The 21466-nt window shown below is 38.0% G+C and overlaps 1 protein-coding gene across 25 annotated transcripts in view; it reads left to right on the forward strand.

Annotated features, from left to right (window-relative positions):
• EPB41L2 (erythrocyte membrane protein band 4.1 like 2) overlaps positions 1 to 21466 on the forward strand; it is a 214170-nt gene that overhangs the window by 157918 nt on the left and 34786 nt on the right. For 16 of the 25 annotated variants that reach the window (XR_014267271.1, XM_082474499.1, XM_082474506.1 and 13 more), the window contains 8 exons: positions 1326 to 1478; positions 1988 to 2085; positions 6431 to 6603; positions 11106 to 11278; positions 15547 to 15582; positions 15833 to 15895; positions 17835 to 17981; positions 19327 to 19428. Coding sequence is in view for 24 of the 25 variants with exons in the window: in XM_082474499.1 (XP_082330625.1) it covers positions 1326 to 1478; positions 1988 to 2085; positions 6431 to 6603; positions 11106 to 11278; positions 15547 to 15582; positions 15833 to 15895; positions 17835 to 17981; positions 19327 to 19428 (945 nt within the window). In the remaining variant the exon portion in view is untranslated. The remainder of the gene's footprint in view (positions 1 to 1325; positions 1479 to 1987; positions 2086 to 6430; positions 6604 to 11105; positions 11279 to 15546; positions 15583 to 15832; positions 15896 to 17834; positions 17982 to 19326; positions 19429 to 21466) is intronic. The other 9 variants (XM_082474515.1, XM_082474511.1, XM_082474512.1 and 6 more) reach the window with 4 other exon arrangements.

A 21466-nucleotide genomic window follows, 5' to 3' on the forward strand; every position in this document is an offset into this window, starting at 1 on the left:
CCTGCTCCCTGTGTCCCTGGCCAGTGATACTTTGGGCAAGCACGTCATTTGTGTCTGGTGCCAAGTTGCTTAGGCACCTGTACCTGGTTCACTCTGGCTTTTTACTCTGTTCCTAGAGAGAACTGTGGCTGTCAGGATATGGGTGAATAAAGCACCTTTATAGATGAGATTTTTAAACCTGTTCAGATGGTCTAATGTAATTTTATTCGTATATATGAGTTGTTCACATATCACAGCAGTGAATGCCATTGGCATCAGTTACCTAGTACTGTATTTCTATTTTTAAAAAAACTGAAATAAATTGCGTTAAATTGTTCTCAGTAACAAGGCAGTTGAAATGTTATAGTTTTATTGACTTGAACCTAGACTATGTGGGGTTTGTTTCAGCATATTTTGTGAGAATTTGTGCCGTGTTGTTAATGATTTCTGAAAATGTGAATATCTCTGAATAATAATCTTCAATTTTCCGTATCTTGAATGAGATCTAGTTCTTCTCTTAAAGATATTTGAATACTGTATATATTAGATCTTCAACCACTACTTGAAATGTGAGGAGGCAGTTTTTTACTTTTGTCTGTAAATGTATTTGATTTTTAAAAAAATCTTTCAGGCTGGCGATTATTCTAGATTGTCATCTTTTCCAAATTAAAACGCCGAGGAAAGAAAACAGTAAGTTCAAGAATAGTCTGTAGTCCTTTGAAATATGCCAGCCAAAGGAATGTTGTAATGAGAACGGGATGTCAGCAGTTAGTGTTATTGAAAAACTGCTTGAAAGAATTCAAAGATTTCAACACCATCAGCCTAGAAGAGAAATGTTCTGTGAGGAGTTGGTGTTGTCCAGAATATAGGTGTTACTTAGCAGCTGTTAGCTAGCATAATCATCTGAGATAAATTTGCCTACAGTAAAATGGCTGACTGCACCTTAGGGTAAGCCGACAGACTGTCCCCAGGGGCTGGAATAGCCTCTAGGAAACATGTTTTATCTCCCGTATCTTCAGGATGTCTAAATTCAGGTCTATTTCCTTTCCTCCCTTTTAGCTCTTACAGCCGAGCTCGAGGGCATATGAGTTAGTTAGGCCTTTTGAAGAATGTTGTGCCCTGTAGTCATGTTGCCATATCTCAAATCTGACCCCTCAAGAGGAATATCTAGGTTTAAGATGTGTTGTATGTCCTACTGTTTCTATTAACTTGTGTACTGTCACTGCAGTTGAAATACAGACCTGTTAAATTGGCATTCCTGATCATGGTTTGAGGGGGCTCATTGACTTCCCTACCTATATAACTTTCACAGCCCTAACCATGGTCAAATGGCTTATGCTTGGCAGGACTCAGAAGGCGTGGACATCAAGCTGGGCGTGTGTGCTAATGGGCTTCTCATCTACAAAGACAGACTGAGAATCAATCGTTTTGCTTGGCCGAAAATCCTGAAAATCTCCTATAAGCGCAGTAACTTCTACATTAAAGTTAGGCCAGCAGAGGTAAGCAGAGTCATGTAGCCCTTGGCATATCTGATCGGGCTTTGTCAGTGTTCTCCTTTATGGCCACGAGCTACCAGAATTCTTTTCCATTGAATGTTAAGAAAATGAACTATTATTTATTCCTCCATGGTAAAAAAAAAAAAAAAAAAAAGAGGGTTTTTGATGATAAACTTGCATATATGTATTCCTGTTGATTAAAAAAAAACAAAAACAAGCAACAGCCACAATTTCACAGAAAAGGGAAAGTAGTCAGTGCCTGCCACATCCGGGTGGGGGGGGGCTCATTTTTCTTTTTTCTTTGCATCAACTAAGTGGTCAAGATCGATAGGAAGGTGGTAAAATGAATTTTAGTGGATATTGAGGGATAGCTGATTTATGTCAGTAGTTGATATTTGCCCTTTTTCAAGAAGAACAATTACTTCTTAGTGAAATATCTGAATCCATGTTTTTCAGTAGCTTCTAATCAGCTCTTAAGAGATATGCTGATTTGTTTTATGGATTTATTCTAGCTGGAACAGTTTGAGAGCACCATTGGCTTTAAACTGCCAAACCATCGGGCAGCGAAAAGGTTATGGAAAGTGTGCGTGGAACATCATACTTTCTACAGGTAATTTTGAGAAAACAGCCTGGGATTCATGAAAACAGCTCTTGGTACCGTCTAGATCCTAGGAGGGGGCAATGGATAGCGTGGCAGACCCAGCCACAACTGCTTTATGGTTCTTTGCTCTCCCTCTTTGTGTATCTGTTTCTGTCACCATGCCGTGCTAGTCCTGGCTCAGAACTGCTCTGCCTCTGCAGTGGTCCCCCACTCCACTGCCCTTCCACCACCATACCCTCCCACCCCGGCTGCCGCTGTCTCACTGTCACTCACCTTAGGCTTCACTTAGTTGCTCTTATCAGCTCCCTCCTGTCTTACTTCTTTCCCAGCCAGACCAACCCTGAACCCTGTGCTCTGTCCCTTTGCTACTTTGTCAGGAGTGTTCTCCCCACTAAGTCCCTGTCCCTTTTTGCACATCAGCCTCCAGTCTCCTGGTCCTGGATGAGTCCTGTGTCCCGACCTCACCATTTCTATACCTGTGCTACCACGTGTTGCTTTCAATAGCATAACTATCCAGATAGACAGTGCTTTGGGTTGGTGCAGTTGCAGAGAGATCCTTTCCCACATCAGCTGGATCCTAGTGCCACCATCACAAATATTCCTGGTCTTCTTGAGCTCCAGGGCACCCTAGCCCCTCTGCTCAGATGCCCTTCATTGGAGGGTATGCTGATAGTAGATACTGTGGGTCATGAGCATTCTTGGTTTCATGCATCTTCTCTTTTTCTCTTTTGGTCTATAATTAAGCATCATTTCCCTCTCCCTTCATTCATTCTTTTCTTCCTCTCCTGTCTCAAGAAAGAGCATGTATAGAACTTTTATTCCTCTACCTTGATCCCTTGTTTCATGCCTCACGTAGGATTGCGCTTTGTAAATCATGTGCCCCCAGTGGGTGGCTTCGATGAGTTCTTTGGCCAATAAACATGTCCATGTCTTGCTCCCTGAAAAACCAAAAAAACCCAGAAGATCTCCTTAGACCTTTTAGCCTCCTATATAGCTTTTGTCCTGTCTCCGTTCATACTTTTATTCAGGGGCATACTTTTTAACATTGCTTTTCTTAGCAAAGTGTGGTTTGCTGATCTTCCTTTTCTCTGTTTCCTCAGTTTCCTATTACTGCAGTCTAGATAGCTGTGATATCTAGACCCTTCATCTTTAAAGTTTTTGCTTTGCACTCTTAAGGTCTAATGCTGCCCCTCCACATACTAGGTGTGTGATTGTAGGTAAGTTACTCAGCCTTTGTGAGTCTCTCCCTTTCATCATTTGTGTGATGGTGGTAGTGATGATAGTGCCTATATTATAGGGTTGTTTTGAAAACTAAATGATACAGCTCACGTGAAACAAACTTAGAACCATTTCTGGTATGAAATAATGTTTATCATTATCATCATTATTCTTAGTTTGGTAGCATAGTGTGCTATTTATTTTCAAAACTGCTCTGATATACTCATTTCAGAGGAATCATGTTACCGTTGACTTAAATCACCAAAAAGATTCTTTTAGAGAAAGCTCATAAATGTTTGTGGTCAACACTTTTTTGTTTTGGTACTAGTTTCTGTTTAATTGTAGCTTAATTGCTTAAGGATTTCTTTGTGATCAGAAAATTAATCTGTAAGCTAATACTTTGTGTATGTGGTCACCAGTGCCAGTTGGGCAAGAAAGCACTTTATCTCAGTTTGACATAGACAGAATAAAAATCCTCTAGTTAATGATTTTCCCTCTTTTGCATTATGACTCATATCTGCCTTTAAAATATTTTCCTTGTATTTCTTGGATTTATGTTTTTTGTAAACTGGAAGTAAGAGAAAATCCTCATATGGAGCTGCTCATTCTGGGAAGACGTGGCCTTTGGTTGAGATATAGTCAACTGAAGTGAACCTGCAGAAGGGTACCAGATAACCCAGTCTCACTCTCCTGTTTGCCTCTAGCCTTTTTTTTTTTTCTTTTTAAATAATTTTATTTTATTGTGGCAAGATCACTTAACAAATTTTAAATGTATAATATATTATTATTGACTGTAGGTACAGTGTTGTATAGCGGCTTTCTAGAGCTTACTTATCTTATTTAATTGAAATTTTTTTGCCTGGTGATTAACAACTCCCCATCGTACCCTCCCTCTAGCCCCTGGTAACCACCATTCCAGTCTTTGATTCTGTGAATTTTGACTATTTTGGATACATCATATAGGTAGAATTATGTAGTACTTGGCTTTCTGTGTCTAGCTTGTTTCACTTAGCGTAATCTTCTCAAGGTCCCTCCTTGAGATGGGCCATTCCGTCTCAAGGATGTTACATTCCAGAATGTAACAGGTCCATTCTGTTACATATTGCAGAATTTCCTTCTTTTTTAAAGGCTGAATAGTATTCCATTGTATGTATATCCTGTATTTCCTTTATCCGTTCATTCGTAGATGGATGGTGAGGTTGTTTCCATATCTTAGTTATTGTGACGTGGTATAATGGACATGGGAATGCTAATATCTCTTTGAGATCCTGATTTCAGATCTTTTGGAAAAATACCCAGATGTGGGACTGATGGCTCATGTGGTGGTTCTATTTTTAATTTTTTGAGGCACCTCCTTACTGTCTCACGTAGCTTCTGTACCATTTTGTATTCCCACCAGTAGTATGCAGGGGTCTCAGTTTCTCCACATTCTCGCCAGCACTTGTTGTCTTTTGTTTAGTTTTTAAAATTTTGTGGTGGAGAGGGTATTTCCTTTTGGGTCATGATGCATGTTTCTCCTTTGAGATATTTTTTAGAAATGTCTCTTTTGGTCCACTTGTTGATCTCCCAGTACCTACAGAGCATGCTTCATGAATGGATGATAAAATAAATGTGATTTAGCCAACTTGTTTTTCAAGGAGAATGAGCATTTCTTAATTACTGCACTGATGAGCTTGCCAATGACCGTTTTTTCTGTACATCACTGCTTTCTTACACAGCATTCTTAGACCGTAGCTAGCTGGATTGCAAGGTAGGGAAACCCACCATATTCAGCCCATCAGGAGACAGTGCATGGTAAATGACCACATTTCTCACCCTGCCCCTGGTACTCATCATCAGTGTGCCGAGACATTTAATCTTTCAGTGCCCCAGCTTCCTTCACTGTTAGAGAAAGAGATTACAGAGCACAGATAAGAGTTAATTTCTGGTCTAAATGTCTAGTATTCCGGCTTTCTAATTTCAGAATATGGAGCTTTTTCCAAAGTACAGTTTGAGGCACTGACGTCTTCAGATCGTGCTTTCTCAGCAGCCGCATCTCTGTCTCCTTTGAAAATCTATTGGCAGAAAAGTGTTTCAAGGAACACTCCTGCTACCCTCTATGGCAAGACTAAAGCCAAGGGTGTATTAGTTCTTTTTTCATCAGTCTCATTCTAACACGTTGTTTTCCTGGGTTAATATGATTGAGAATCCTGAGTTGATGGGGGAGCACCTCTTGTATTACTACATGTAGCTTTACCTTGACTTGACTCTCTTTTCATTGCAGAAGATTTCTAAAAGTTGAGCAGAAATGCTAGTAATACTAGTAATACTCGGAACGGTAAAGAACTCTCTAAGAAACCACTCTTCTTTGGATAATGATAGGAAAAATTTTGGTGGAGTTCTCCATATTCTGGAATTGTCAACTGCAGTCTTCTTATTTAATACATTCTCTAAGAGCTCTGGGATTATCTTTTTTGTTAAGATGTTTTGCCAGCTCTCCATCAGGCAGTGAAGGCAAGATAATTTCATTCGTATACCAGACAAGTTTGGCTCATTTACTAAAACCGTGCTTTCACATAAGTCTGGAAGTACTTGCCATCAGGAGTTGTACTTCATTCATTACGGACCTGGGGTTTAAGGAGTAGAATTGTGTTGGCAAGAAAGGGTGTTAGTCATCCCTACAGATCCACTGTGTGCTGTGTTCTTCACGGGACAGCATCACTTGGTGGGACACATTCCTGAGTTAGATGTTCTTTCCCAGAGAAATAGACATAAATATTAAGAATTACTAATGGTAATGGATTGCTGCTTGGCACTTCTGGCTTGGAGCAAGAATTCAGACATATGTGTTTATATAAATGATTTAAGTTAATACAAATAAATAACCTTTGATATACACTGAAAACAGCTGCGTTTTTGCTCCGGTTGAGGAAAACATTATTCATGAATATGTGAATGAGGATTTATTCATCTTATCATTATCATAAAGCTCTGTATATAGGAGGGTTTATAAATAATGTTGATTTTTATTAGAAAGTTTAGGCAGCATTTTTTGGACCAAATAATCATACTTAATGAAACGAGATATTAAAATATATAGTTTTAAAGTTAAAAAAAAATCCATAAAGTCTAATTTTGTTCCCTTTTTCCCCCACAGGCTTGTGTCTCCAGAGCAGCCACCAAAGGCCAAGTTCCTGACCTTGGGGTCCAAATTCCGCTATAGCGGCCGTACCCAAGCGCAGACCCGCCAGGCCAGCACCCTCATTGACAGGCCGGCACCGCACTTTGAACGCACTTCTAGTAAGCGGGTCTCCAGGAGTCTAGATGGAGGTAAACACGTTTATTAGGATTCTGGATTCCATTAATCTTTCTCTAATCCAGTGGGATCAGAAAATGTTGACCGACTTATTAATAAGATCCCCAGAAATACCCTAGAGGGAGAGCCATTTTTTTTTCCTGAGTAAATAAAGTACTATTACTTACACTCATAAGAAAATAATTTTATAGTGTTTTGAAGTTGTCATTCTGAACCTAAATTTTCTTGGCACTGTAAATACACACAAATATTAGTTGAGTTCTTATTGATGAGATGTTGGACAAATGTTTTTACTGACCTGACTTAATTGTGATATATGTTATGTGACTTAATTTCTTGAACTTGTTAATTAATGGCAAACATGTAATTCCAAGGGTTTTTGGTGTGATAGCATATATAGAACTTTTATTCAAAGGAACATAAAACATTCATTGCATCATCACATTTTTGAGTTTAAAAACCCTTACTAAAGCTTAACAGACATTCTAGCATACGGGAAACCATTCACAGCTTCAAAGGATTAGTTTAAATACAGTGTTTAACAAAAAGGATATATAGTGTGTTCATCTGTTCTTACACCCAAGGGGAGACATGTATAAATTTGTATAAATTTTTCTATTGGAATTCTCATTAGCTACATATATATAGTTTTTAAATAAATTACACATGGAAATAAATTGATGTTGCTTCCCTTCATTTTATATATATATCTTATTACCTGTTTAATTTTGGGTTAATAGCAGGTTTCCTGTAAAAGAGCTGAGGTTAATTTTATATTAGAACGCTTTAAAAAATTTTTTTTTCTTTCTACCTAATAGCAAGTAATTGGTATGGATACCTTTCTACCAGAAGTAGTTCTCCAACATTTTTTGGCTGATGAATCTCAAAACATATATACAAAAATAGTAATGCTAAATTGGAAAATTTCTATTTTACTACTGTTTATCAGCAAAAACCTGTTTTTGATTGTTATTACTGATATCTTTCTGAAATGCGAACTTGAACAACTTATGTTTCAAATAATTAGCTAAACAGATTGGATATTCTAATAGATAAAAATCTTCTCTCGGTAGTGAAGGATTGACACTCCTTGGCCTTGATCTATTTTTCCTGGAATAAACTTAGAAAACAGATCCAGGCAGACACACAGAGATACTTCCCAAGTTCTGTTGGTGGGCATTTTGGTACATATAGTTATTGAATCGTGCTTCTGGAGAATCTTTCATATAGTTTTATGAGACCACAGAAAAAAATGTGCAACAGAATCATAAATTGTGGTTCAAATAAATGTCCACGTTCCCAAATGCGGTGATTTAAATTTAGTGAATTATTACTGCATGATAGTTGTCAGAGTATCTTTTAGCTCATCAACAACTGAGTACTTTTTCCAAGTAAATCCAAAAAATGTGCCCGGTTATGTAAATATTTCTCAAGTCTTGCCCCTTGTCACAGAGAATTTATACAAGTGCTGAATAAATGTGATCAGTGTCGTTTAATGCCTGAGAGAAATGATTCCTCTTTCTGGAACACTGTCCTTTTTAGCCTTTGTTTTAAACTATGAGGTTTTTTATAACTCTTATGTTGCGAATTTTAGAGCTTAAAAAGAGCAGTAAACCACTGCTTTTTCTTTGAGGTATATAAACTGTGCTCCAGGAAGCCCACCATCTTGTATGGGCAGTTAGCGCAGAAGGTTATAGTGGGTCCGTATCTGAAAACAATGATTTTCACAAGTAAAAGCAACAAACATGGCACAGTAATCCATTATTTTTCCTTTTGTGTTTTGGACACTGTAATTCATCAGATGGGCAAGCCATCAAAAGGATTATTGTGTTGTTGTGAAAAATAGGAGGCTTTTCATGCCAATACATGACCAGACAGCTAGGGAACTATTTGGATAGGGCTTATGTTCTTTTTTTCCCCCAGAGCAAAGCTAGGCTGTAACCTGGTACTGAGCTTTATTTTCCCCACCACACCATCAATATACCTTTTTTTGTTGTTTTTGATATGTGTTACGTTTTCTTTCTCCTGTTTTTAAACAGGCTATTAAAATATATAAATATTCTTCACTTTAAGATTTGACAAATTAAGTCTTTTAGTGATTATGTAGAAAGTAAAAATCAATGTGATATCTAAAGATCAAATATCAAAATAAAAATCAATCTAGGATAGCTATTTTAGAACAGTGAGATTCCAAGATTTGCACGATCAAACCAGAAAGGAGGCAAATCAGTCATTGAGAGCACTAACACCCCGGATGCATGTGAGAGCAGGGGAACTGATGATTTCCTGAAAGTGGAAAGGATAATCAGGGGCATTACAGATTGGGTCACTGGGGAAGGAAGGCATATCGGAGGAAGAACCATTTCAGTTGAGACTTGAAGGTTGAGAAGGAAGCAGCCATGAGTAGAACAGGAGGTAAAGCATTCCAGGTAGCAGGAGTAGCAGGTCTGAAGATCATAAGTTTAGGGACAGCTTGATACATTCTAGGAACAGAAAGAAGGCAAGTGTAGTCAGAGCTGACTAGTGGTAAGGAGAGGTAGGCTGGGAGCAGGTCACACAGGGCCTTGCAGGCCACATTCTCTTGGTGCCAAACGTGGTTTTTATTCTAGGAACCCATTGAAGGGTGTGTGTTATACATACATACACATGTGTACACACTTATACAAGCACATATGTGTACAGTGCTATCTTTAAAAAAAAAAAAAATCACTTGATGCCATGTCCAGAACAATTAGAGAGGATGAGAGAGGAAGCTCAGGCCGACTGGTCAGGAACAATCCTGTGAGAGTCGTGGTGGTTTTGTCTCAAATGGTAGTAGACCTATTAGCCATTGGCACCATAGGTTCTGTGCCTTGGGCCTGTAAACTTCTCAGGGTTCTACACGGTTTAAGACCTGACAAAAATTATTAGCTGCAAACTGAAATCATTAAGTGTTTATTAACAAAAGTATGCAGGGTCAATATTTTGCCAACTTCATTATGTAACTTTAAATTGGATATTCATTAAAATTTTGATATCATTACATTTGAAGCCATTTCTAGGTCAGAGTTTCTCATTTTGCAGTAAATCTCTGAGTATAATGGGTGCTTAGAAACCGTAATCATAGGTTAAAGAGTTACTCATACTCATATACTTTCCAATGAAAAATTGTTAAAATCTTTTTAAAAGTCAAAAAAAAATCCTAGAAAATAATTATATTTAATGTACGATGTGAATTCATTTTAATGTTTAATATGATTTGTTGTGGGCTTTCCAAAGTATGAGTGTTTAAGAGCCGTGAAAGTCTTAAAAGGGACCTGGGTGGTAAAATAGAGGTGGAAGGAACTGGCCACATTTAGAAATACATCCAAGGACTCTGTTGGACTTGCTGGTTGTTGAGGGGTAAAGGAAGAGACTTCAAGGTATCTGACTTGAGTAACTGGGTGCAAACATGAGAGTGTATATTTGGCAAAAAGTCAAGACTGAGAAGAAGGAAGTTTTGGACAGGGCAGGTGAGGGGTGTGGATTAAGAGGCTTCTAGTAACACATGCATTCGAGGTCTAGGTGTTGCCCAAGTTCAGTATGGTGGGTCACACACAGTCTCTGCCCTCCAAGAGCTTGCAGCCTAAAGTTAAACACTGGGCTTCCCTAGGGGCATGGGGCCAGAGCAAGCCACACTGTATCAGGAAAGCGCTTTTTATGCTGGTGAAATGACCTCAGTGGTTTCTTCTTTGGGGAAGAAACTACAGATGGACAGAGGCTTTTGCCAGTTGCTACTCACTTTGCCTTGTTGAGATTTGAGGCCATCTTGGGTTGATCTGCCATATGACAGAAATGTCAACACGATATATGTATGTTCCTGCACATCTGTAGGATAGACGAAGGGAACACATAAGGCCAGATTTGCTAAGGCAGAGGGTTTCTATGTATTAGACTTACTGTAGGTCAAGTTGAGGCATTCAGGAGGGAGGTTAGAAAAATGAAAAATATTAACATAAACATAGAAGTTGATTCTCTAAAATCTACTCTTACTGTCTTGTTGCAATTTCGACTGGTGTTCTAATTAAAGGTCCCTTTATGGAGGAATTCTTAAAAGTTACTGAAGCAAATCATTTTAATAACTAGGTAATGAATTGTTGCGATAGGTAGATTCAGAAATAAGTTCAGGCAAGATTAAAGAGACTCCAGAGAATTAAAATACTGCTCACATTGTAATTCTGACATAGTGCCCTGACTCTGGTGTTTCATCTGGTCTTAGAGCTCCTTCTACTGGCCAATTCTATGATCAGTGTCTATCCTTCAAAAATCTGTGACTTGAGAGCTTGGTCTAATTTATTGGGTTACAATTCAGAATACTTCTAGAGTTTATTAAAAGTTTAAACATGAGTTTATTTGATATGTTATTTTCATGATCAAACAGTGTTCCCGTTTCTATTAATTGTCTATAAGGTGCCTGTTTATCTGGGAAGGGGGGGGCGTTCATCGAATTTTATCGCTTAAGTGTCCTAAAGCAATCCGTATGATCATTCTCAACTAGCTCTGATTGGTATTGTGGACCGAAGTCTTACGAAGGATTTTCCTGGCCCTGCTGGGGAGGTTTCAGCACGTGGCCCTGGAGCTGTGAGCCCTGCTGTGGTACAAGATGGTGATGGCAGCAGGGACATTAGAAGCCCAGCTAAAACCCCACATATGCAACTCACTGAAGGAAAGGTATGGTAAATTAGTCGAATACGTGGCTTTAAATGTGTACTTAGACAAGAGGCTGTCTATTGCATTTGTTGTTTCAGAACTCACATATCTTTTAAAATCAGTCATTGTATGTTCTGTGTTGATAAAATTTCCCACTTTTCAAATATGTGTATGCTCTTGCTGGTTTGGACTGAGTCTCTGACCTTTTTCTGGTTGTTGGTCAAAACAAAATATTTCAGCGTAAATTACCTTAATGCAAGCAAGTAATTTATTGGTCTTTTGTTCATCCTTATAATCATCCTATTTAATTAAGCCCCCAATTATAAAAGCTGTGATGATTTTGAAATTCATATTTGGTTTGTTTCAAGTAAAGTTTAATGTGTAGCCTATGTCTTGATTATTTTATTGTAGTATTGACTTGAATTTTTTGAAAGAAGAAAGGTGGTCTTTATGAAAATATGATTTTTCATTAATAATCTACCACTGATGAAGAAGAAAGTTTTAAGTAATTGTTTTTTGAATACTGAGTGAGAAGATGGTGTGTTGCTTTCAGTCTTCTTTGGTGCGTATACCATAGTGAACAGAGAAGTAACCTATATTGTGTTTTCAAACTTGTCGGGGTTGTTTTATGTTACCTTGGGCAAGTATAGTAACTTAGAAGTTGATTTGAAGTGGCTTTGAGTTCTTCAGATCTCTTTTCCATGTCTGCACAAAGCAATTTTTGAATGGGTAACATTGGAAGTAAACATGAAAAAGAAATGAAATCATCCTGTGGATTTATAATGTTTTCAAAATTTTAACTTTGAAAAATTTAAAGACGTGCAACATGAATTTATAAAGAACTTGCTAGATGAGGTAACTGCCAGTGTCTCAGGATTTCCTGCACTGACAGCCCCCAACCGCAGCAGAGAGGAGGGCTCGGGCACCATGGGGGCCCTGTCTTATGCTACAAGGACAGATGCTTCTGGTAGCACATGCCATCAGATCCTCTTCATTCCTTTGTTAAAAAATTTGTGAATATCATATTCCACAAAGGATTTGGTTAAAAATTAGTTTAGAATAACAGGAATCACAGCAAACAAGGTATGTATCAATAACTGAAAAGTTGTCAGGATAGGTTATGATTATGCTACCAAGACACCCAGGAGTGGCTACTTACATCGGAAACAGGAGAGCTGAGAATCTCAGAAAGTCTGTGTTCCATTCTGCCTAGATAATGTGATACAAAAGAAAAGTTCTTTTAAATTCCAAGGGAAATTCTGCCTGTTTTTGGTAAACGACTGGCCTTTTCACTAATGCTTTCAGTGTTTGTCAGCGACCAGGTTCAAAAGTAATAATGCTATTTGAGTTTCATAGGATCCGTTTGCAACCAGTTGAAAAATAATAATTAAATCAACCTATTACCTATAAGTTGTATGTGATAAAAGTAGTCCAGTTTTCCTGTTTTATAAATGGATCGTTTAATTCAGTTTCTAATGACACTGTGTTAATACAGTCCTTCTGAGTAAACGTTTTCACTAACTACCCATTTCTTGTTCTCTCCTCTTTCTCTCTCTTGCTTTTGGTTCTCCTTTGAATGTATCCGCTGTGTAATTTCACATTCAACCATGGGTTTGCTTGGAGAATAGCTTATTTCCATGTGCCCACCTTCACCACTCATCCACTGTGCTTCATCTCTTTCCCCAAACGTGTTGCCAGCCCCTGAGATGGACTTGCTTTCAGACATTTCGGAGGAAGACCCCTTTGGGGAGGCCGATCCGCTCACACTAGGCAGCTTAGAGCTCCCTTCCACGGGCGAAACATCAGAGCAGGGGGGTGTGATTCTGGCTTGGGTCCTCTTGAAGCCCCTCCTGAGACTGACTGTCCTCCCACCCACGAGAAGCCTCTAAAAGAGGCTGAGAACAGGGATTCAGAGTTTGGGTACTTCTTCAGTTTCTGCAGACGCTTTCCACCTCGCTTCCCCTCACTGCTCGATGAGGCTGGGTACCTTGCCTCCCCCAGCCTCCCCAAGGTCTGGGTCTCCTTCCTCCCCACCGACGTCCAGCACTACGTTCCCATCACCTCCCCTTTGTTCCTTCCCTCCCTCATCCTCATTTTTGGGCTCCTTCTCTCTGCTTCTCAGTCAGTGCCTTATTCTCTCACCTTTTCCCTTCCTCTGGCTCTATCCCTCTACTATCTGGAGGCAAAAGCCACTTCCTTGACTGTTTCTTATGACTGTGACTTGAATGACAAAACGGAGGAAGAGGAAGCAGTTGCTGGCTCTCCTACATGAGCTTTAAATCTGTGCGGTCAAGAGCACTCCACTTCGTCTTAAACCCTTCCTAATGTAGAGTGTAAACATGTGCATAAATTCCAGCACTGGTTAACCTCAAACTAATATCTGCACACTTTCACACACATCGTTTTAGTACATGAGAAATAAGTGTAATTAAAAACTTTCCTTCCACTGATGTTAATTGACTAGGGCCACACATTCTAAGTTAAGAGCAAAGTTGTAGGATTATTTTATAAATACCTGAACCATACTAGGCCATAAAAACAAGGAGAGGGGGACCTATGTTGCCCTTAATAATCTGTTTTGGGTCTGTCCATTTTGCAGATAAATGTTAATGCTGTTCCTTTAGGATGGAAACTTTATTTTGATATAGAACTTAGGATGCACTGGACATAACTGTAATTGATATGTATTAGTAGAATTCCTTAGTGTTATTATTCCTCTGTTAGAAAGCCAAGCTTGTTCTTGCATTTTTGAGGATGCATCTGTGACCTTTACTCCTGACATGCATAGGTCTAATCTCAGAAACTCCTTGTCTCCCTATTATTGTAGCATTTGGAGCCCAGATGAAGTTCAGGTAGTTTGTTTTCTTTTCTTTTTTTTTTTTAAACTCAAAATCATATATAAGAGTCACCATCACGTATTTTGTAAGGAAGATACTATTCTGTTATCTTTTCTTTAAGAAATATGTGTGAAAAATGAACCATAGTATTTTGAAAATTTAGACTCTGTAGCACTAAGGTTGGACTGGACCTCTTAGTGTTCTTTTATTTAAAGTTGGGTGTCTGGTTTGATCCGAGGATTTTTGCCCCAATATAGGGCTACCTCTGCAGTACTAAGCAGTGCTCACATGTATAGTAGTTTTTGATTTGTTTTGCTAAATGTGGTCTGGGGACTTAGTGTCCCATATCCGTGGTTACTATTAATACATAAAATAAATCACAAAATTTAGAGCAAATCTAAAGAAAAATGTGAAGATAATTAGGCATAGTGGGAGAATCCATGATTCCTGAAGGTTACCTGAAGAATGCCAGATTGACATTTTCGAGAATTAAGTGCTGACCAAGGAATTGGAAGATGATTCTTAGCACATTGTTGAGTGGCTGTGTCTAATTTTTCCCTGCTGATCAAAAGATACTCTGAGTTCCCTGCTTACCTCTCAAAAATGCTTGAATAGTTTAAAAAACAAAAAAAAGCACTTTGAACTCTCGGATTTGACACTGGCATTACAGTAAAGAAGAAAAAGAATATGTATAATCCTGCTATAAATGAACATGTAAAGGTTAAACTATTTTCCTTTGGTATCTGAACCAATATTTTTCTTTTATGCTGTTCCCTTCCATGAGTCAATAGTCATCAGTATTTATGTTAGTTTTAAATGTACAGATTAATTCTTTGGGTCATTAGATAACTGAGAATTGTCCAACTATGAAAAAATATTCTTGCTTAAAGAATTTTATGCAAGAGAAGTGGCTATAAAATACAAGAATGTTTTTAACTACCCACCATTTTATATGAAAGTAGCAAAATAAACCAGTTTCCCCCCAAGGAAAGAAATCTGTGTTAAAAAACTAAATAATAGGGTGAACATTTGTCCCTGATAGAAAGTGAAAGCCAAAATTTACATCATCACGCTTTGCCCTCACCACTAGTTGATGTAGATGTTTCAAGTTAGAACAGATTGAATTATGCCATTTTTACACTCTCATGTTTTCATTCCTGAGTCAAAATATATTAAAAAGCAGCGCATAATCTAGGGACTGAGAAAGAGTGAAGCTTCCATTCTCCATTCCACCTTTGCAAAGGACCATTTCCATCATTTGTACAACACTGTAGGTGAAGAAAGACCAAAGTGGCTTAATGCAGACCAAAATCTGCATCTTCTGAGGGCCAGACAGTGAAGGTTGGTAATGCTGGTTCACCATTTAAGTTCAAATACAGCTTCTTTGCACTGATGGTAGCATTTTCCACTAATACTCCCCTTCTCTCTGGCTGCTTGCTGGGTGACTTCCAGGCGAAGACGGAAGAGGAGGAAACGCAGCTGGAGGAGGTGGATATTTTTCCCCCAAAGTTAAATACCTGGTAGCTGCTGCCTGCCATTGTCATTGTGCGGGAGGTGGAGCACTTTTAGGGTTTATTTGTGAGTTTTGCTCGTTGTGGCTTTAGGTTCTTAAGGTTTTTATTCCTCTTTTATTTTAATGTCTTAGACTATCCAACTCTGAGTCATTTCTGGTGCTTGCTGATTGATACACTTATGTTTATTTGCCTTTTCCCCCCCTGTGTGTGATTTAATTTCACAGAAAAATTCCTTGAGAGTAGAAGGGGATAATATTTATGTCAGACATAGCAATTTAATGTTGGAGGTTTGTATAATTTAAGAAAACAACTCTGTCCTAATGGCTGCCAGGCTGCTGTGAACGGGGGGGTCACGCACAGGCCGGCTGGCTGGCAACTTTCAAGCACAGTGCACGAAATGCATGGGGGAGGTTCACCTTGGGAGTGCATGTTACCAGTCCAACTTTGTTCTTTTAAAGTGGCTTAGGTAGGAATATATCTACTAGAAGTTCTCAAAGTGACAACTGGGAAAAAAAAAATTCTGTGTAATCAAATGAATAAAGTTTTTATTCATTAATCTTGAAGTTCTGCAAGTAAACCTATTTTCTCCTAATGGGCTTTCTCCAGGGTTTAGGGTCTGAAGTAACGTGATCCCATCCTTAATACACGTTCACCAAAACAGATATTTGTCCATCGGCATTAAGTCATTTGGCCCTGAGTCCACAATTTTTTTTTTTTTGGTGGGGCGAGAGAGTGCCAAAATCCATGCAATTAGGAATGTGGTCCACTTAAAATCTTCCATTTGAGAGTATGCTAATTAATGGGTTTGTTTTGATTAAAAAGAAAGAATAAATGAAAGAAAGTAAGAAAGAAAAGAGGAGGAAAAAAAAAAAAACCTAGCCACCCAATTAGGAATGTAAAATGTATTGTATTCCCCGTGTCACACGAGAACGGTTTTTTGTTTCTTTTTCCCCCTTCTTTTAGGGTAGTACATGGCAGTGTATTCAGTGGAGAACCGCAATCCTCAGTAATTTGACTAATCCGTTCGGTTGCTTTCAGCAGCTTTGATAACTGTTGGAAATGTATTTTTGCATAACTTACTAAAATGCTCTAAAGTGTAATACGTAACATTGCTTTGAACAAATGCAAGAAATGTGCCTGATCTCAAGCCACAGTCATTTTTTCATGCCATGCAAAGATTTTTAGGTTTTCATGAGATTTTTGCAAATGGCGATAGCAGCTCGTAGATGAGCTACGATGCTTGTGCATGCATATGGAACATCTAATTTAATCAGATGCATGACCTGTTTCTCTGGGAGGAGTGGGATTGAAAGCTATAATCCACAGGTGGCCCCATGATTTTTGAAATATAAGAAAACGTTTAAAATTCAGTTAAAACTGTTTTCTGAATACTGCCTTTTATTTCCACAAATATCATTTCTCAGGGCCAATCTAAAAAATCCCACAAGTGACATCTGTCAGGGCCTATTTCGGTGAAAATTGACCTGGTAGTTTTCCTCGCATCTTTTTATAAGGACTGTTTGGTACGTGGGTGGCTGGAGCCCGCATTTGTGCTTGGCAAGTACGTGAAACCAATATGACGTTCATTTATTTTAGAGAAAGGCCAAACAGAAGCAGCCTCTGGAAGCTGTTCCGTTTATTCCATAAGGATTAAAAACCATTGCTGGAATTTCCTGAAAAAAGCCAACCGTTGGTCCCCCTACCCCTTTTATTTGGGATGATCCTGGACTGGATTCCTGTCAGGCCAAATGGGCTCTGAGTCCACCTTTCTCTATTTTCACTTGCTTCATTATATTACAGTGTGCAACTCTGGTAGTAACCCTAATCAGAAAGGTAAATTTGCAGGAACAAAGTCATGGGCTGCATTTCAAACCCAACTATTAGAAAGAAGGGTGATTGGCCATGTTGAGTATTAGTTCCATAGCCTCTTTCTACTGATTTCTTAAACAAATCTAAACAGGGAAGAAGTCAGAACCCTTTAAGACAGGAATCACAAAAAAATTGCACATTGGTTTTATTTTCAAATTTGGACAAACTCATATTCCTAGGTGATGATATGGCTTTTGAGACTTGGCATTTTTCTTGCTTTACTGTGTTTTTTTAATCATAAGTTTACTTTGTCTTATTTTTTGGTTTCATTTTTTATTTTTATCCTATTGGGTTTTGTTTTTTGTTTTTTTTTTTCCTTTTGGATTTTTCCCCCTTTATTACGTTACATATTGCTAGGACCTGGATAAGGCCCAGGAGGAAATACTGAAACACCAGGCTAGCATTAGTGAACTCAAGCGCAATTTTATGGAATCCACACCCGAACCACGCCCTAATGAATGGGAAAAACGACGTATCACACCTCTGTCCCTACAGACACAAGGGGTATGTCACTAGCTATTTGTTGGCTGTATGTCTCGATCCAGCTGTTCAGTAAAACTTAGGTTGCTAATCTTACTATGTTGATTCTCAAGAAGTTACAAAATGTTCCCTTTTTTTAAAAAAATGTAACTGCTAATAATTTTTAAAATACTAAATATTTATTAATAATGTGTAATACTTATTGACGTAGTTCTTGGGTAAATTGTATGAGCTTCGAAATACCTTTAGAATAGTTCTCACTATTTTACTCAAGTAAATTGGTAGTAATGAATTGTTACATAGGGCGACTTAGAAACTGACGTATATTGTATTTAGTAAGTTAATTATTGACTTCTGAAATAAGAGAGTTTGTTTAATAATTAAAGAATTAGTAATTAAAGGGATGTAGGAATGTAGACCATATTTAGAATGGTTTAAGGTAATTACTGTGAAGATAGTTAAATTTAGCTTTAAAGACTGATGAGCCCTGTTGAAAACTTGTAAAATGTTAATTATACAACTTAATACTGAAACTTCTTAGTAATGAAATGTAGATTAGTACTTTAAGAACATTTTCACCCATAACATCTCTCCAAACTCATTCTTATTCTTTCCATGGTTTATTTCTCTTCGCCACCACTATAAGCATTGCCTTTAGAATATATTCTCAAAATATTTCTTCATTCTCATCTATATCTGTTCTTTTTGATGCTGCAAAATCTCTCCTGTTGTCAACCAAGAACTTCATGGGCTCGTTTATTTTACTTGAGGGAGACAGTGATCATACTATATTTAATATGCAGTTTTTAAAAGTGTGTTCAGGTGTTACCCTACAATTTACTCTTTCCTCTTTTCCTTTCACCCCTCTCTTCTCCTTAAATTCATCATCTAGTCTGACTTGAATGTTACCGAATTGTAGGCGTTTGATTTAGATATTCTTAGGCTATTTTTATTCACCTTTTCTTAAAAAGCAAAGCTGTTGGTTACTTTAAATTTCTAAGTTTGTGACAGTGAAAGGAAAACAGCTCTTTAAAGCAGATGAGCAAAAGTAATTGCTAAAAACTGAAAAAGCTTTTGACAATATTAAGATTTAAAACACCATAGCAGGGTCTTCTGAAGTTGTATACAACTTTAATTCTTATTTTCAGCTTTTCTGAAGATGTTACTGTCCGTATTTCAGAATCAACTCTAGAGCGTTGTGTTTTCTGGGGGAACAGTGTCTGATGACATGCTGGGATTGTGTCCTCCCTTTATGTGCCGCTTCATCTGGTTTGTTCCGCTGATCCACACAATCGTTTTATGTCTGTGTTGCTATAGATGTAATGTACTTGTCTTATTTGTTGATCATGTCTATTGTTTAAAACAATAGAGCAAAGGAGACCATCTTTTCAAGGATATTTTATCCATGACGGAGAAGCATCAGATGGCGGCCTCATGGACAGTTGAAAAGAAAGCCCAGGAGGCAGACAAGGTGTTCACCTTGCATCCTTGGATTTACTCTTGCTTTTTCCCCTTTTCCTTTATTCCTGTCCACAGCCATAAGATACTCCTTTTTCTTTGTGTATCAACCTAAATTTTTAAAAATAAACTTTTGAGTGCTTAAAAAGTAAAATAGAAACATAGGATCATTAGATGAGAAGCACCATATTGCAAAAGTACTTTATTTGGAAATCCACAGTTTGAAATGCAGACATCTCAACCGATTTAGGTGATAAATGACCCCTAATTTTGATGGGTGTGGCTGGCAGTTGGGAAACCATGATTTCACACGAAAATGCACTGTTTGTACAACGCACACTGTGGTGGTGTTAGAGTAACGAATTATGTGTGATTTAGGTTACTGTTTTACTAATTACATTTGGAAACCTTTTGAATTTTTATTTTTAAGATTTTCAGTGGGCTAAAAGATTTTGGTGTATGCGAGCAGCCCCTCGGATCTCTCTGTGCTCCTGCATATATGAAATATCTGGCATTACTAGGGAAGTTAGCTTTCCGTTGCTTTTACATTGTTATTCTTCTATCTCTAGTGATTTTGCTTAGCCAGCTGGTCAGCTTGTTGTTTGTTGGGACTAGAATGCTTAGAGTCTAGTGGAGGAGATAGCAGACATGCAAATTAGTAACTAGAAAATTTGGAGCGCTAAGAAGTGTTAAGGAGATGAAATACTTGTCGAGTTAGAAGGTGATTGGGAAGGCTTGGGAAGAGATAGCATTTGAGTTGAGGCCTTAGTGATGAGAAGGAGGTGGACGTGTGAAGTTTTTTCCATGTGTAAGGAAGAGCAAATGCAGCCCCAAGACAGGAATTAATTTAAAGGACTGAAAGACCAAATGACAAGGTCTGAAAAAAGTCGAAGAGGTCAGACTCCAGATCTTGGCAGGATCTTCAAGAACATATTAACAATTTGGAATTACGTTATAGGAGTGATGGGAAACCATTGGAGAGCTTCAAGCTGAGTAGTGCTATAATCCCACGTGTATGACAAAGACCCCTCTGGTGCTGGTTGAGGAATGGATTATAGAGGATGGGAACGAGAGCACAGATCGGAATAAGGAGAAAGTGTTTCCCTTCCACCAAGTCTGATTTTGTTAGTCGGTAGAGAGTATTACTCATGAGAACATACAGTGGGATGGTGGGGGGGGGGCAGATTAAGTGGAAGATGAAGCCTTGCACTAAGAGAATCTGAGATCTGGTTGAGATGAAGTATTTCTGGAACACTGCAAATGAGAAACATAGCGTCATAAAGCTAAACCAGGTGACATCTTTATATACTTTAAAGGTTAGCTTGAAATCCAAAGCCAATCAGACTCTCCGTGTAAAATGATGACTTTAATATCATATGCTTTGAAATATTACATAGTTTTGAAAATCTATCCTCCTTAGAAGCGAGTCAGATGACATCATTTGATCAATTTAAAGTGATGTCTTTGCAGTAGGAAACTGGGATTTTGGTGAAGATGTTTAAAATGATCATTTTTTCTGGATGTCATCGTTTAGGGGAGTGTACGGTATAAACCATGTACAGTGAAAACCATCCATTCGTTATTGTAGAAGTTACATTAAAATGATGTTATGTGAAATTTAAATCTGGAATTTATCCACTGTTCAGCTCCTACACGGTTTATCTACGCTTGAAGTTACTGCTTCTTTCTTATTCTTTTCCTCTCCAGCACATGCAGGAAAATACGTATTTATTTAACACACATATGGACTGTTGTAACTGCAATCATCCATTCACCCAACAAACATTTTTTGACCACTTACACTGTATCCGCCCCGCGCCAAATAACACTTCATTGCTATTGGTTGAAAGTTAAGTCTACTGGAGTGTTTTGACTTTTAACAGAATATCTTTTAAATTTCTGTCTTTGTTGCATCTTCATTTTGCTACTTAATTTTTCAGGGTTTCTTGATTATCTTTAAATTGCAGTCCTTAATAAAATGTAAAATAAATTATGCATAAGAGTATAATTTGACCAGGTTTTCCAAATGTCTATAATATGTGTTTTATAGA

This window comes from Balaenoptera physalus (assembly GCF_965194825.1).
Source record: "Balaenoptera physalus genome assembly, chromosome: 9".
Taxonomy (NCBI): domain Eukaryota; kingdom Metazoa; phylum Chordata; class Mammalia; order Artiodactyla; family Balaenopteridae; genus Balaenoptera; species Balaenoptera physalus.